The 13,692-nt window shown below is 39.8% G+C and overlaps 1 protein-coding gene across 1 annotated transcript in view; it reads left to right on the forward strand.

The window, feature by feature from the left end:
- Positions 1 to 50: 50 nt before the first annotated feature.
- Positions 51 to 13,692, forward strand: part of GNPTAB (N-acetylglucosamine-1-phosphate transferase subunits alpha and beta) — a 48,295-nt gene continuing 34,653 nt past the window's right edge. Inside the window, exons 1-6 of the mRNA XM_027881121.1 lie at positions 51 to 198; positions 4,516 to 4,601; positions 10,037 to 10,156; positions 11,799 to 11,840; positions 12,588 to 12,793; positions 13,475 to 13,539. Coding sequence (XP_027736922.1) covers positions 82 to 198; positions 4,516 to 4,601; positions 10,037 to 10,156; positions 11,799 to 11,840; positions 12,588 to 12,793; positions 13,475 to 13,539 — 636 coding nt within the window. The 5' untranslated portion in view covers positions 51 to 81. The remainder of the gene's footprint in view (positions 199 to 4,515; positions 4,602 to 10,036; positions 10,157 to 11,798; positions 11,841 to 12,587; positions 12,794 to 13,474; positions 13,540 to 13,692) is intronic.

The raw sequence follows: 13,692 nt of genomic DNA on the forward strand, positions 1-13,692 counted from the left end.
CCCGGCCCGCGCAGGGTGCGGGGGGAGCGGAGCGGGGCCGGGCCGGGCAGGGCCGTGCGGGGCGGCAGCCGCCGGCGGGCCATGCTGCTAAAGCTCCTGCAGCGCCAGACCTATACCTGCCTGTCGCACAGGTATGGGCCCTGCCTCTGCCTCGGGGGGCTCGTCCTCATGATCGTCTCCGCCCTGCAGTTCGGGGAGGTCAGTACGGCGTGGCTGCCCCGCTTCCCCTCCGTCCCCCTGTGCGGAGCCGAGCGGTGCCGGCGGGGGAGGCGCAGCCCCGCGGCTGCACGGCCCGGGAGCCGCGGCGGCGCTGGGTTCGGGGCCGTTTCTCCTCTGGGGAGCCGGGCGGTGGTGCTGTCTGTGAGCGGCGGGGTCCCCCGGCCGGCACCCCGTGGCCCGTGCGGTGACAGTGCCGCGCCCCGCCCGCCGGGCGCCGTTCGCGCTGTGCGGGCCCGCCGTGCCCCGGGCTGGGAATGGCTCCATCCCGCATCTCGCAGGGAGCGCAGCCCCGCGGCAGCTCCCGCTCCCCGGGCCGCCGTGTTCCCACCTGTTGGGCGGCGGGGCCCCTCTCCCGGTGGGTGCTCCGAGGGGTGTTAGGTGGGGTCTTACGGGCCCGGCGGAGCAGATGTGACACAAACCAGCTACTGCTGGCTGGCCTTGTGCAATTTTTTCCACTTTCCTTATCAGGTGATTTATTAGTCCTGTGTTTTTGTTTGAGTCTCGTAAAGCCTGTGATGGATGTAACCTTCACACGGCGACTGCGAGTGACAGAATCTTTCTCCCTTCAGGAATTTAAGGAGTTAAGTGTATCCTCCCTCCGAGCTGCCTGCAGTTCATCGGGGTCTGCCTTACTTTGCTCGCTACTTGTTACTCAGTTTGCTTGCGTTATTTTGTAAATGATGCAATGTAACTTACCCTTTCTCTATATATGATTTTATACAGAAGTATATTTTAAAGCTTCATTTAGTATTGCCCCGTGTCTTTGGGAAGTTATCAGTGAAAGAATCTGGAGAGGAAAGAACCAACCCATTCTTACTTCTGTGTGATGTTTGAGAACGTAGTAAGGATTCAGGGAATGCAAGTATTTTTGTCAGTCTATAAGGATGGCAGTGTTAAATGCAAACAGACTGGAATTTCCTGATTCTTAAGTTGTTCTGTCTCTCTCTTTTTTTTTCTCTTTTCTCTCCTCCTTCTTTTGTTTCTTCTCTGTTTTATTTTGAGGGACTCTTTCAATAGAGAGGGAAAAAAGAAGAGCCATAAAGAGTATTATCTGAAACTCTAGAGTATGCCACAACCGGAACTTTATTTTCTGTATCAGTACATCTTCTTTGCATAAAATACTTCATCTCTACTTTCTTGCAGGGTTCGCAATTCCAAGGACACTTCAAAGCCATCAGTAAATTAAGTAATTATATAGTACTCTTAGGCACCTGTTTGTACATGATTATCAACTTAGTTTGGTATAGACTTCTTGGTGCTGTGAAACTGAGTATAGTTTTGCGTCTCTTGAGAACGGGGACTTCAGCTCAACTTTAGGATACCATAGAACTTTGAAAGTTTTTAAAATTGCTTCAGTGGTTGTCCAAGTTTTTGTTGATTTTGGTGAGAATAAGTTGAAATCACTGCTCAGAATTATGTTCTTACTAACTTTGATGCTTCCAACCCTTTTAAAGCTATTTGGAAAGCTTAGATGCTGTTTAGGCAGTGAGCAAAAGAACTGGTAAATTCATGTAGGAGTAGATTTTCCAAATTATATGTTAGGAAAAAAGAAAAGTGGCTAGCAATGTTTAAAAAAACCCAAAAAAAACAAAAACCCAACAAACAAAACCAAGCTAAAACACCAACAAAACCTACACCCTTTATAGAATGGCCATACAGGAATGTGTAAAACTTCTTCCCCCCTCCTCCCCCCACAATGATGGTAAATTAGCCTGGTAAGATATGTTTGCATGCATTTTACTTTTTGCCTTTGTACATCAGTAAACAGCGGTAGTTCAATAGGGAGACCAGGCTTGTGAGAACGAACACTGTTAAAGTCTTCTGGTGACAATAGTGGGAACGGAAAACACTTCTCCCATACAGAGTCTGTAAGGCAGCAGCTAATAAAAATTATAAAACAGTTTGAAAAATGAAACCGAGAAGTCTTTCTAGAAATTAACAACTCAACCATTTTTAGCCATCTGTGGCAAACTCAAGCAATAAAAAGCAGTGTGAGGCAGTGCTTATCAGACCCTGGTGTCTGAGCAGCATCTTCAGTTCTGCTTTTCCCCCACCCCTAGAGCCAGCTTTTTGTCCTAGTAGGCGATATTAGATCTGATTTCTTAGATTCATACTAATATCAGTAATGTTGGTAAAGTAAAAATGGATGGTTAGGGCAAGTAATTTGAGATTGGTAATGATGTCCGTGCAGCCAGAAGCTGAAAATGAGCTTCATTTCAAGGAAGAATTTGAGCTCAATAAAATATCAGGGCACTGGACGTGATTCAGAAATGTTTATGGAAAAACGTACAGGGTAGCCATGTCTAAACCAGTGCTGCAACCTAGCTGTAAGATGAACCTTAAGTTTTAGGACAGTTTGGTTATAAAACACTTCTTGGCCATCCTTCTAATGGTTGATCAGCTTTGTAAAAAAGTTTTATAGCCAGAATATGCCTGAGCCACTGTTATCACATATCTGATACAGTATCTCCTAATAGGTGGTGGTGTTCCTTTTGTTTTTTGATGTTCCCCTTGTGGTTTTATAATATCAGTATTTAAGGCAGCCTCCAGGCATTGTTGCAAGACAGATAAGGTGTCAGGAGGAAACAGTTGCAGGAAAAAATTGTATCAGGTAGGAAGAACTTAATTTTGTAATGTGTTTCTAAGAGATCTGCCCTTGGTCCTTTCTGGTTATGGTTACACAAATGCCGAAGGCAAAGGCTTGAATGTTAATTTTTTTTTTCTTCTGGAGAGCCATATTATTCATATAATATATTACAGTCTTACTCAAATACTTCCGTTTTTCTTCTAGAAGCAGATCAGTGTGTGCCAATTCATCACTGTCAGTAGTAACAAAAGTTTCCACATGGATATGATCTTTTAGTGTGTGCTGTATTAAACCAGGTATTTGGCAGAAGGACGTAATGACTTGTGCATAAAAAAAAGTGTAATAGTGTGTTTTTAAGACAATTCCTGACCTTGGTATTTAAGGAAGGAGATTTTTATGCCTACCTGGGAAATATATGTGCTTTGTGTGAGTAGAATGGAAGTGTTCTGATGTGATCTTGGTTACAGAGACCATTTGCAGCTCTGGCAGGAATTGTGTGTGCATGCACTTGTCACCCAGGCACAGGATGGAGCTTCCCTGCTCTCTAGAAGGCTTTCATTTGCTTTACTGTCAATCATGGTAGAGAGGTGTGTATCCTCAGAAAAGGGAGGAAGGTTTATGTTATGGCTTTGAACCCTACCTTAGAGAAATAGTGTATTTCATAATTCCTATAATACAAGAAATAAACATTAGTAAAATTTATATCTAGGAAGAGTGGTGTAAGTAAGTATTACCCTTTCCTGGTTTTGTGTTGTTTTGGGGGTTTTGTTTGTTTGTTTGGGTTTTTGTTTTTGTTTACTCTCCACTATATACAAATATGTATTTACCCCAGTAAAAATAGCCACTGTGCTTTCTTCTCTGAAACAGCGCAAGATGCTTCTCTAGTTTTTAAGGTTGGACTTTCCCTTTAAAAGGTGTTAGCTGTGTGTTTGTCACCACTCTTTGTTATCTGCTCCAACAACCAAGTAGAGGAAGATCAAGTGCTCTGGTTTTTGAAGGTTCATCTTTCTCTTGATTTAGCTGTGACTTGGATCACTGTGGGGTCAGGTGAACTCACGTCAAGCTAAGGGGGATGGCAGGGATGCGAGGGGATGGAAAAGGGGCTGCAGCCTGCAGAAATACTGTGCTGTTGGGTTAGTTGGGATGCAGTGTAAACTTTACCTCTGTTGGAAAGAACTGTTGTGTTTTATGTCTGTAGCTGGGTCATTTCACCTAATTTGATATGGCCTGGCCCGACTGTTTGCAATGCTCACATTTCAGAGGTGTGTATATTTCAATATGTCCTGTATGAGAATAGAAATGAAGATGAGCAAAACCATGCAGGTCTGTGTGTGTGTGTTAGGGGTTTTCTGCTTGTATTGAAATATGTTTGATTTAGGTCTCAGTTTTGGGAAAACATTCCTGAATTTTTGGAGACAAAGAGGAGGTAACCTAAATAAATAGTAGTTTAAAAAGTGTTTGTAAATCATGAAATCCTTTCATGCAGAGCAAAACAAAGTTTGTTCAAATTAAGTGGGCTCTTCAGTTCTGGATCTGATTGCTGACTCGGTGTAACAACTTATTTGGGACTGTGGTCTGGTCAGTTGTACATTAATGCATAGATCAATTCCAATTAGATTGATAGTGGTTAAACATTTCAAAAAGAGAAATTAGTGTCTAACTTTAGAAGATGGTGGCATCAAGTTGTTTTGTTTTGCTTTTTTTTGCAGGTTGTCTTGGAGTGGAGTAGAGACCAGTATCATGTTATGTTTGATTCATACAGAGACAACGTTGCTGGCAAATCATTTCAGAATCGGTGAGCTTTACCTGCGCTTGACATATTGCACATTTTACTGTTCACTGAATTTTTAAATACTTAAGTAAAATATTTTAGGTGAAATAACATCCTGTTGAGTAGGACCTTAATGTATGGGCTCTAAATCCGCAGCAAATTTTAAAGTTAATGTTTAAAATTAGTGCATAGTCAGTGCATAATCTCCTATTTTGGAAGATGTTTGACATTTGGAAGCTCTAGTCATATAATGGAGTTTACACTTTTAAGTGTGATTTAATTGTCTCGTCTCTAATGAAACATCAAAATGGTGACAATGCTAACAATAAAGGGAGGACATGACACTTTTTTTGTATAAAGGTAGAAAAAGTACTGTTCCTGTGTGCTCGAAATTCCAACTTTAAGTGTTCTGAAAAGTTATTTTTCATTTACCTCAAGTTTTCCGCGGTGTCTCATGAGTAACATTATTTAGCAGAGAAGCCACAAAGCTAGTAAGAAGCTATTAAAAGCTGAGTGCATGGGAGAACTCTCTCCCAGCAAATTAGGAACCAAGTCATATGGGTCATTTGTCTCAGTTGTGTTAACTGCTACATGACTTCCTGTGGCTTCATGGTTTGTGTGTGAATAGCCTGGGGTCTGTTGCTCACGAAGTCAGTGGACTGTGAATTGGTAGGTGGAAGAAAGCTACTAAGAAGTTATCTGACTCTTAACATTGATACACTTGACTGGGAAAAAAAACAACCCTGAAAGCAGATGCTTTAATCTGCCTTGAGGTTTGTTGAGTCATGAGACAGGAGAAATCATCAGATCAATTTGTCATGCTTTAGTTGGTGTGAGATAACTCTGTAAAAGTACATTGTGTGGTGTCATTGAATAGTATACAATTTTATAATCTCATCTCATACCCCTCTGCCCCATTTTCCAAAGGATGACAGATGAAAGCAGAGTGATACAGCTCATATGGATGATTAGCTTCATATTTACATGTTTCAGTGGTACTGAAGTGAAAACATGGAAGTTTGTTCCTGTCAGGACTAAAATACCTGACTTTGTGATAATTAAACTGAAGTTTTTTTATAAAATAGTTGACTTTGTCCAAAACGAAATCACAAATCCTACTGTTGTGATGTAGGTGTAGTTGCTTCCCATTTCTGCAGTGTGTCTCCTTACTTCATTTGGGTTATGTAAATCACTCCTTTATAGTGTTCACTTCTGTGGATTGTGAGCAAAACATCCAGTGCCTAGGAAGGAGCTGTTGGCTGCCTGAGCAAAAGCTTTAGGGTTTCTTGATGGTTGCTTATTTTATTTTATTTCAGTTCACCCATATGCCTTTAATACTCCTATATCAGGCGTGACAGGGAAGTTTTTTGGCATATTTGTGTGCAGGTACCAACTTCCTGCAAAAACTCATATCAACAAAAACCCTTTGTGGATACATACTTTTATGTATCTGTTAACTTTCAGACATCCCTTGTTGGAGTTTCACTTTATTTTTACAATCCAACTGCACAAATGCAGCAGTGGACCCTATGCTTTAGGACGCACTTTGTATCTCTGGTGGTTTGGTGGAGTTTTTAAGACTGGTATCTGTGCAAGCATGTAAGGCTACGCATAAACTGGGGACTGTGGACTTCCAGTTTTGAACCTACCCTATCCATTGATTTTAATCAGTTCTTATTTTAGTGTTAGAGAGCATTATTCAGAATTGCATAACAGGAAGCATGTGTGTTGGGAAGTAAAGCAGATCCACTGCTTTGCAGAAAGTAAAAGCTGCATGGACTTTAGGAAATATTAATGTATCTTCAACTGAATTTAAATAGTGTTATTTTCTATGAGCTTTGCAGGTAAACATATTGTGTAACTGTTGTGTTATGAACTTCTGTAGAGAACCTCAGTGTAAAATGTAGACAGACTTGTGTACGTGGGCAAGCTCCTTATGAGTATAAACTCAAAAAGCTCGTCACATAAAAAGACTGATGTTGAGAGCATCATTAGTGACACCTGTTGAATGCTCTTCTCTGCCAGACCAAGGAAGATTTCTTGTTTTGCCTTGAACTGTATCCATTGTTTTAGTTTGCTTTTCACTCCTGTTGCACACCCTTGGCATCTCAACTGCTGCACTTTCCAGGTAGTCACATCAGCTGCTAAACTTGGTACTTACATTGCCCAGGCTCTTACACAGCTTGAGACAGTGGAGTAGAAATTCCAAGGCTTTTTACCAAGTCACCTCATCCAAAACCATTTTTGAAGACTTAGATTTGATATGAAAATAAAAAGGGAGAGAAAGAAACTAAATAATGGAGTTGTGTGCACGAGTGTCTTGGATGAGAACTGTATTTTATTACTCTACATGCAAATTCTGTATTTTAGTAAATGCTGAAGTGTAACTTTGCTATTCCAGGATGTGACCAAGTCATATTTAAAACTCCAAAATACGTACAGAAAGAAAATGTGAAGGAACAGTCCTCAGCTTTTAAAATGTACAGACTGATTTCAGTATGGTACAGCAAGTGAGAGCTATCAGTGGTTGGCCAGCCATTAATTGTTGAGCTGAGTGAGGCTGGAGAGAGGAAAAGATGCACAAATTAGGGAACAGGAATACCAACGGAACAGGTGAGTTGCTGTTGGTGCATTAGTTACAGAGCCGTAACAGGCAGGAGGGCTGGGAGGTTTACAGTGAGGAGATTAGACGTACCTTGTTCATAAAGAGGCTCAGCAAGGACCATATGGCAGCTTGGAGGAGATCCAGAGTCTGCTGTGCTCCTTCAGCAGCAGTGGGGGTGGAGACAATGAGGCTTGTCTTCTAGCTGCAATCTTGGCTGTGAACATGGTTCCCATATGTAAACACATCATGGATGTGGAAAATACTTCCCAGCAGGTGTGCATCCTGTCCCATCTGGAGGAGCTGGTGGCTCTGCCTTCAAACAGGATCCTATTGATGTTTTTAGATTTTCAAGTAAAAAATGGGTATGTTTTTGAAAGAGAAAAACGTAAAAAACTGTCCACAGCAAGCCTCAACTTAATTAACTTGTCTAGTAGTCTCCAAGGAAGTTTCCAAAGTCCATGTTTGCTGGTATTGCAGTCAGTAGCAAATGGAAAAACTGATGATTTTCTCTAGAAAGGTGCTAAGATAATTCCCACTTGGAATCAAAGAGTGCTTTGGTTTGCATCTACTGATGAACCAGAAGCTGGTCATCTCAAAAAGGGGAAATAACTGATTAGAAGGGTAGTTGTATTTAGTAAATTGACTCAGCTCATCTGTTTGCCAGACTAATGTTTGTGATTAAGACCAAATATATAAATCCATATGAGGGAGAAACACAGCTACAGAATTTGAGGGAGAAAGTTTTTGATCTTTTCTGACCTTCAGAAAGTTGCAAAAGACTTTACGTGTTAAAATAGTGTTTAAGAACCATACTACTGAAATGGCTCTCCTGTTCCTTTTCACTTTAAACCAAAATTCCTCTACGTACCTGTCAAAATATAAATTCTCAATACTATTTAGGAAGCCATGAAACCATCTAGAAAGCTTTGACAAAGCCCAAAAAGGTGAAGTCTTAACAGTGTTACTTAGCCTAATTGGAAGCAATAAATTGAATTTTGCAATATCTGGGTTTTATTATTATGTTTGGTAAACTTTCTGAAACAATGTATGCTGTAAAAAGGAGTTAAGAAAATTTATCGAAGTATTTGGATAAATTTAAAGCAATTGGAGTAGTGGATCTGCGCACAGTTCACTTGTTTTTTTACTGGTCTGTCTCTATTGCCACTGGTAGTGAATAATGAGCTTGCCATGCCAGAGTTAATTCAGAGTTGGGATACCTGCACCTGACCAAAAATGCCTTTCCTCTGGAATTTATCAGCATTTGACTGTATGTGACAATAGCACAGCAAATTATGTAGTTATATGTGCTGTTGCACAGACATGCTTTAAACATTATGAATTGGAGAGAGGCTTCACAGAAGTCAGAATTGCCTCATACCATTGAAAGAGTTGGAGTTCAGGCTTTTATTTTGGACATACTATATTCTTCAGTGAAGCCTGGGTAAATAAACTCTGCACTTTGCCCAGAAGACTGAGGCTTGGGCATTTTGGAAATCTGCTGACTTGTGTCAGTAGCTTCCACCTGAAACACTCCTTTCCTAGCTGTAGCATTCCAGTGGCTCTCAAACCAATAATTTAACTGATCACAACAAATGTAGAAAAGCTGGAAGAGCTACTGCCATTGAATTCCTACTCCTGTGGATAACTTTTTAGTTCAAAACATGCCTTGTTAATGGGCAAGAAGCTAGTCGTTTCTGGGGAAAAAAGTGAAGCATCTGATTAGAGGATTATTTGTATTTAGTAAATTGACTTTTTTTTTTCTTGCCAGTTGAGAGGGTAGCCTTCTGCACAGTGTTACATCTCAGAGGTGAGAGAGACTTTCTGGGGAAGGCAGCATGGTTGCTCAGGTGTTCAAACTGTCCCAGAATGACCCACCATTATTCTTTAAGTGTCATCGCTCCGTTAGGAACAGTGGTAAATTGAGGACAAAATGTTCCTGTCTACTGTGCTGTGACCAGCTACTGGCTGACCTTTTACCACATTTTGTGCTTCAGTTACTGAATCTGAGCCAGTAGAAAATGAAGCTGGGTGGAAGTTGCTTGGTGTGCTGTTTAGGGGAATGTGGGTGGGAGATTGCCTGTAAGCTGTGTCTTGATTTGAATGCTTTTTGAACAACACAGGGGGTGGAGAGGGAACACCTTCGGAAAACATCATTTCATGACCCCACAGATCTCAGCATTAGACAAGTGTTCGGTGTTTACTAGGCCATCTACAGTTCAGGGAGATATTAAATAGCTTGATTGTGGAACTTTTGAAAATAGTATTTGGGGCAGCCTACTGCTTTCTGGGACTGAGAGGTTCATCTATGGCAGCAGCCTAGAGTACCTGCTATCACAAAGCAGTGGACCTTAGGCCTTGGAGAGGAGATTATCATTAAAAAATAGAAAAAAGATTCCAAACCTATTTCTTCTGCCTTGGGTATATAGGAAATCTGCAGCTCTCCAGAAATAGCTCCAGGATATTCAGTTGTGTTGAGAACTAATTTATCTGCTTTGTCTAGAGTCTGAATGTGGCTGGATGTTGTGCTGACTTGTAAAATGTTTGATGAGTTTGAAGGAATTGGGTTATATGTTTATGTAGGTGAAATTCAGAGCATAAAGCTAAGATTTCCTTTAGTTACTGAAGTGTTACAGCCAGTTTGTGTTTCTGGTTTGTGCCTGTGCTGTTTTGTCAAAGGCTTGTGTATAATTAAGACATGATATATATAGCTAAACAGAGGCTTTTTGCTTTGTCTTGTTTGCAGTCCAGACACCAGGTATTTCTGTTGTTAGACAGAAATTGCTATTGTAGGATGCCACAAACACTTGTAATGTAATATTAAACAGCTCATGTAGCTTTCCTTTGAATTATGTAGGCTGTGTTTGCCCATGCCAATTGATGTGGTCTACACCTGGGTGAACGGCACAGATGTTGAACTGATCAAAGAATTGCAACAGGTCAGGGAACAGATGGAGGAAGAACAAAAAATAATGAGGTAATGATCTTATGTATTTTTTTCCCTTTAACCAACAGCAACAATCTAATGCAGTACTAGTTCCCTTTGTTGTTATTTTTTCCTATGTTACTCAACATGAAAATTCAAAGCACATTTTCTCACTTCTTCATTTGATTATTCTCAAAACCATGTTTCAGTTCTACTTTTAGCTGTGAAATACCGTGTAATAAGAAAACTGCTTAAGATATAAAGCATAATAATTAGAACTGTGCTGTCATGAATTTCTTAAATGCCATCCAAAGAACTGTGTGTTGTATATGTAATTTTGTATTGATTTCTATAACTCAATTTGTAAATAATAATAATAATAAAACTGTATATCAAATGTATAACCTCTCTTCATCCCCTTTTTCTCTCGCCATCCCCTGCCCCAGTATTTCTTTTTATAATGGGCTTAATAAAATTATAAGCACATGTTTCTTAAAGGCTTTTTTTTTTAAGGTAGATTTGTTGTCTCCAAACAGTGAAACTGATAAATAGGAAAATAATTTATTAATGTTATAAAGGTATGAGTTGTGCTTTAACTAAGGAGCAAAGACATTATTTGGTGTTATAGATGGTGGTATGCAGTTCTGCATAATTACTGATCTAAGCCTTCAAACACATGCTGCTGCAGACACCTTGGATTGTGTCTTGCAACATTGATTTAGTTCTTACTAACCAGCTCTGTTCATATGATCTGTTTTGGGCAGAAAGTATTCTGAATGGAAGAACAAGTTCACATTTTAAGGATTGCAATAGTTGAATTCAGAATAATCAGAAATCCACAAGTAAGCATATTGATCTGATTTTTGGTGGATGTTACGTCTTGCAATTTAGGTACCACTGATAACGTGATCATAAGGGAAATTCTGGATTTTTTTTTCCTTGCTACCTAAACAATGAAAACATTAGTAGAACTTTAAATCCATTGACCTTAAACATCTTAAACATAGACATGGTGTCTCTGCTCTGAAAAGCTTTCAAATTTGTGCTACTATTTCCTTAGCAGTTCATATAGCTGATATTAGTGGAGCTTTGTCACCACTCATGCTGTGATTCCCTTTTTGGAAAGGGAAAAACACGTATTGTTTTCTTCCACAGCTGATTTGGAAAGTTGATATCAAGCTTATGAGTAAGACTCATATCCATACCATGTTCAGTATCTACAGGGGCACCTCTCTTGTAGGTAACTTTTTTCATGTACTTTGAAATCAATGAGCACTTCTGCAGAAAGAGCTTTTCGTAGTCCTTATCAGAATATTTAGGCAAAACAATCAAGTCAACCTAGTTTCAGGTCACCTCATCCTCGTTTCTTACCGGTGTTTTTCATATCAACATCATTTTTTTTAAGTAATCTAATAATAAACCCATAAAATCCTGTTAGCAGAAAGAGTCCTACTGCCGTAGCTGTCAGCACAATCACAAATTTATGAGCTCCACGCTGCACCAGTGTGAGCAGTGAAGGGCACTTGTGTCAGCTTGCCTTGGCAAGGCCAATGGCAAGACCTTCGCAGCTTTGTAACTGGGTTAGCAGTGCTTTCACAATGCGCCCCTGACTCAATTAACAATCTGAAATTAGACTAAATTCCTTACTGTCAACTCATTGTTATTTAACTTAGTTGTTTTAACTTTGTAATAGGGAAATCCTTGGGAAGAACACAACAGAACCAACAAAAAAGAGGTGAGTTTGTGATTTGAGGCATAAATCGGAATAAGTGATAATCTATTCGTTGTTAGCTGGAAGCAGGTGCTGGTTGGGGTTGTGGTTTGGTCTCCTGTAGTCTATGCATGCTTTCCTATGTCACTTCAAGAAAAGATGAGAGCGTGATAATATATATATATGTTGAATAAAAGTAATGTCATTGTGACATTGTCTGAATGACCCTCTTAAAATGTAACAATTTCTGGAGTTTGAAAAGCATATCCTTGTCACTGTTTAGGCACAGTCCCTATTCCTAGTATGAATTTTTAATGTGTGTGTACCTGAAGTTTTATGATTCAAAAGCATGTACGTTTTTTTAGTGTTGCTTTCACCTGCTGTTTGTATACATGGCACTGCAGGTGATTGCCTGTGAAGGGTCAGGGCCACTTGTGGCTCTGCTGCCAGGAAGTGGCACGGCCTGGTCCATGCCACTCGTTCGGCTTGGTCCTTCTGTTATTTAGAGATTTTTTATAAGGACTTCTCTGTGGGTAGACTTTGAAAGGTTGGAAACTTCTGGAAAAACAGTTATGGGAATGAACTAAACACTAACAGTCAAATATTCCCCTTCTGCATCAAATTAAGTGTGATTTCAGCAATGTCCCCATGCCACAGCAAGTGTTACAGTCAACTGAACCAATTTTACAAAAACATCTAGTTGCATCTGACATTGGGTTTTGTCCTAAATTTTCTACTGATGTTAAATATACCTTTGGTATTTTGCTGTAGCGAGAAGCAACTGGAGTGTTTGCTGACACACTGCATCAAAGTGCCAATGCTTGTCCTGGATCCTGCACTGCCTATCAACGTCACACTGAAAGACCTGCTGTCCATTCATCCTGCTTTACAAGCTGCTAACAATATGTTCTTTGTAGCAAAACCAAAAAATCCTTCTACCAATGTGACAGTAATTGTTTTTGATAGCCCTAAGGATGGTAAGAACCTCTTTGTCTGATTCCATCCAGTTTTCTAGAGGAAGCTTTTTTTTGGTAAGCTGCCATGAATTAGTTTTGGGGTTCTTTTTTCCTCCAGTTACCTACTCTGCAGCTCATTTTCTGTTTGACTTTAGTAAGTCATTCTGTGTCTCTAGCCCTCGATCTGTTCCTCTAAATGATAACATTAATGATGCCATTTGCTTACCTCCCAGACAACTAATTACAGATAATTAGAATCCCATGCTTTAAAGGACTATTGCAAAACAGGTTTGATATCTGAGGATCTGTCTTGCACTGGTAATCTCAGAAGTCTGAGGTTTAGAATGAGGAAGGTTAGTTTTAGAATCTAGTTTAAACATTGCACAATAAGTTCTGCCATTGCTCAAAGGATTGCATACTGTAAAACAAAATTATTCATATGTTCAGCATATATAAGTAGGGTCTTAGGGCAGGTATGAGCTTCTTGTTTTATTTGATATGTAATGCCCAACCACTACCACCCACCAGCCCAACCACTAGTGTTTATTTTACTACTGAGAGTTTTTTACTACTTATAAAGATAACTCTTCACACCATAAATATTAAAATCATTTTACTTTGCAAAAATATATGTTGATTATTAGAATATGAAAAAGAAGTGACTTTCAGTTTTTGATCTACAATACATTTTATGTATTTTAGTTGAAGCTGCCCATTCTGGAATGATGAAAGACAACAGCAAACAGATAGTATGGAGGGCTTACTTGGTATGTTCTTTTAAAATCTGTTGATTAGCTTTTCTGTGTGTTAAACATTCTGTACATTTTTAGAAAGTTTCTGGACTATTCTTTCTCCATAACTCGCATGTAGTAAAAAGCGAAAACTTCTAAAACAAATCTTACTGTAAGTGTGAAAAGATC

The sequence above is a fragment of the Empidonax traillii genome, unplaced genomic scaffold (genome assembly GCF_003031625.1).
Source record: "Empidonax traillii isolate 1590-97213 ecotype Southwest subspecies unplaced genomic scaffold, ASM303162v1 scaffold84:size2688230, whole genome shotgun sequence".
NCBI classification, from domain to species: domain Eukaryota; kingdom Metazoa; phylum Chordata; class Aves; order Passeriformes; family Tyrannidae; genus Empidonax; species Empidonax traillii.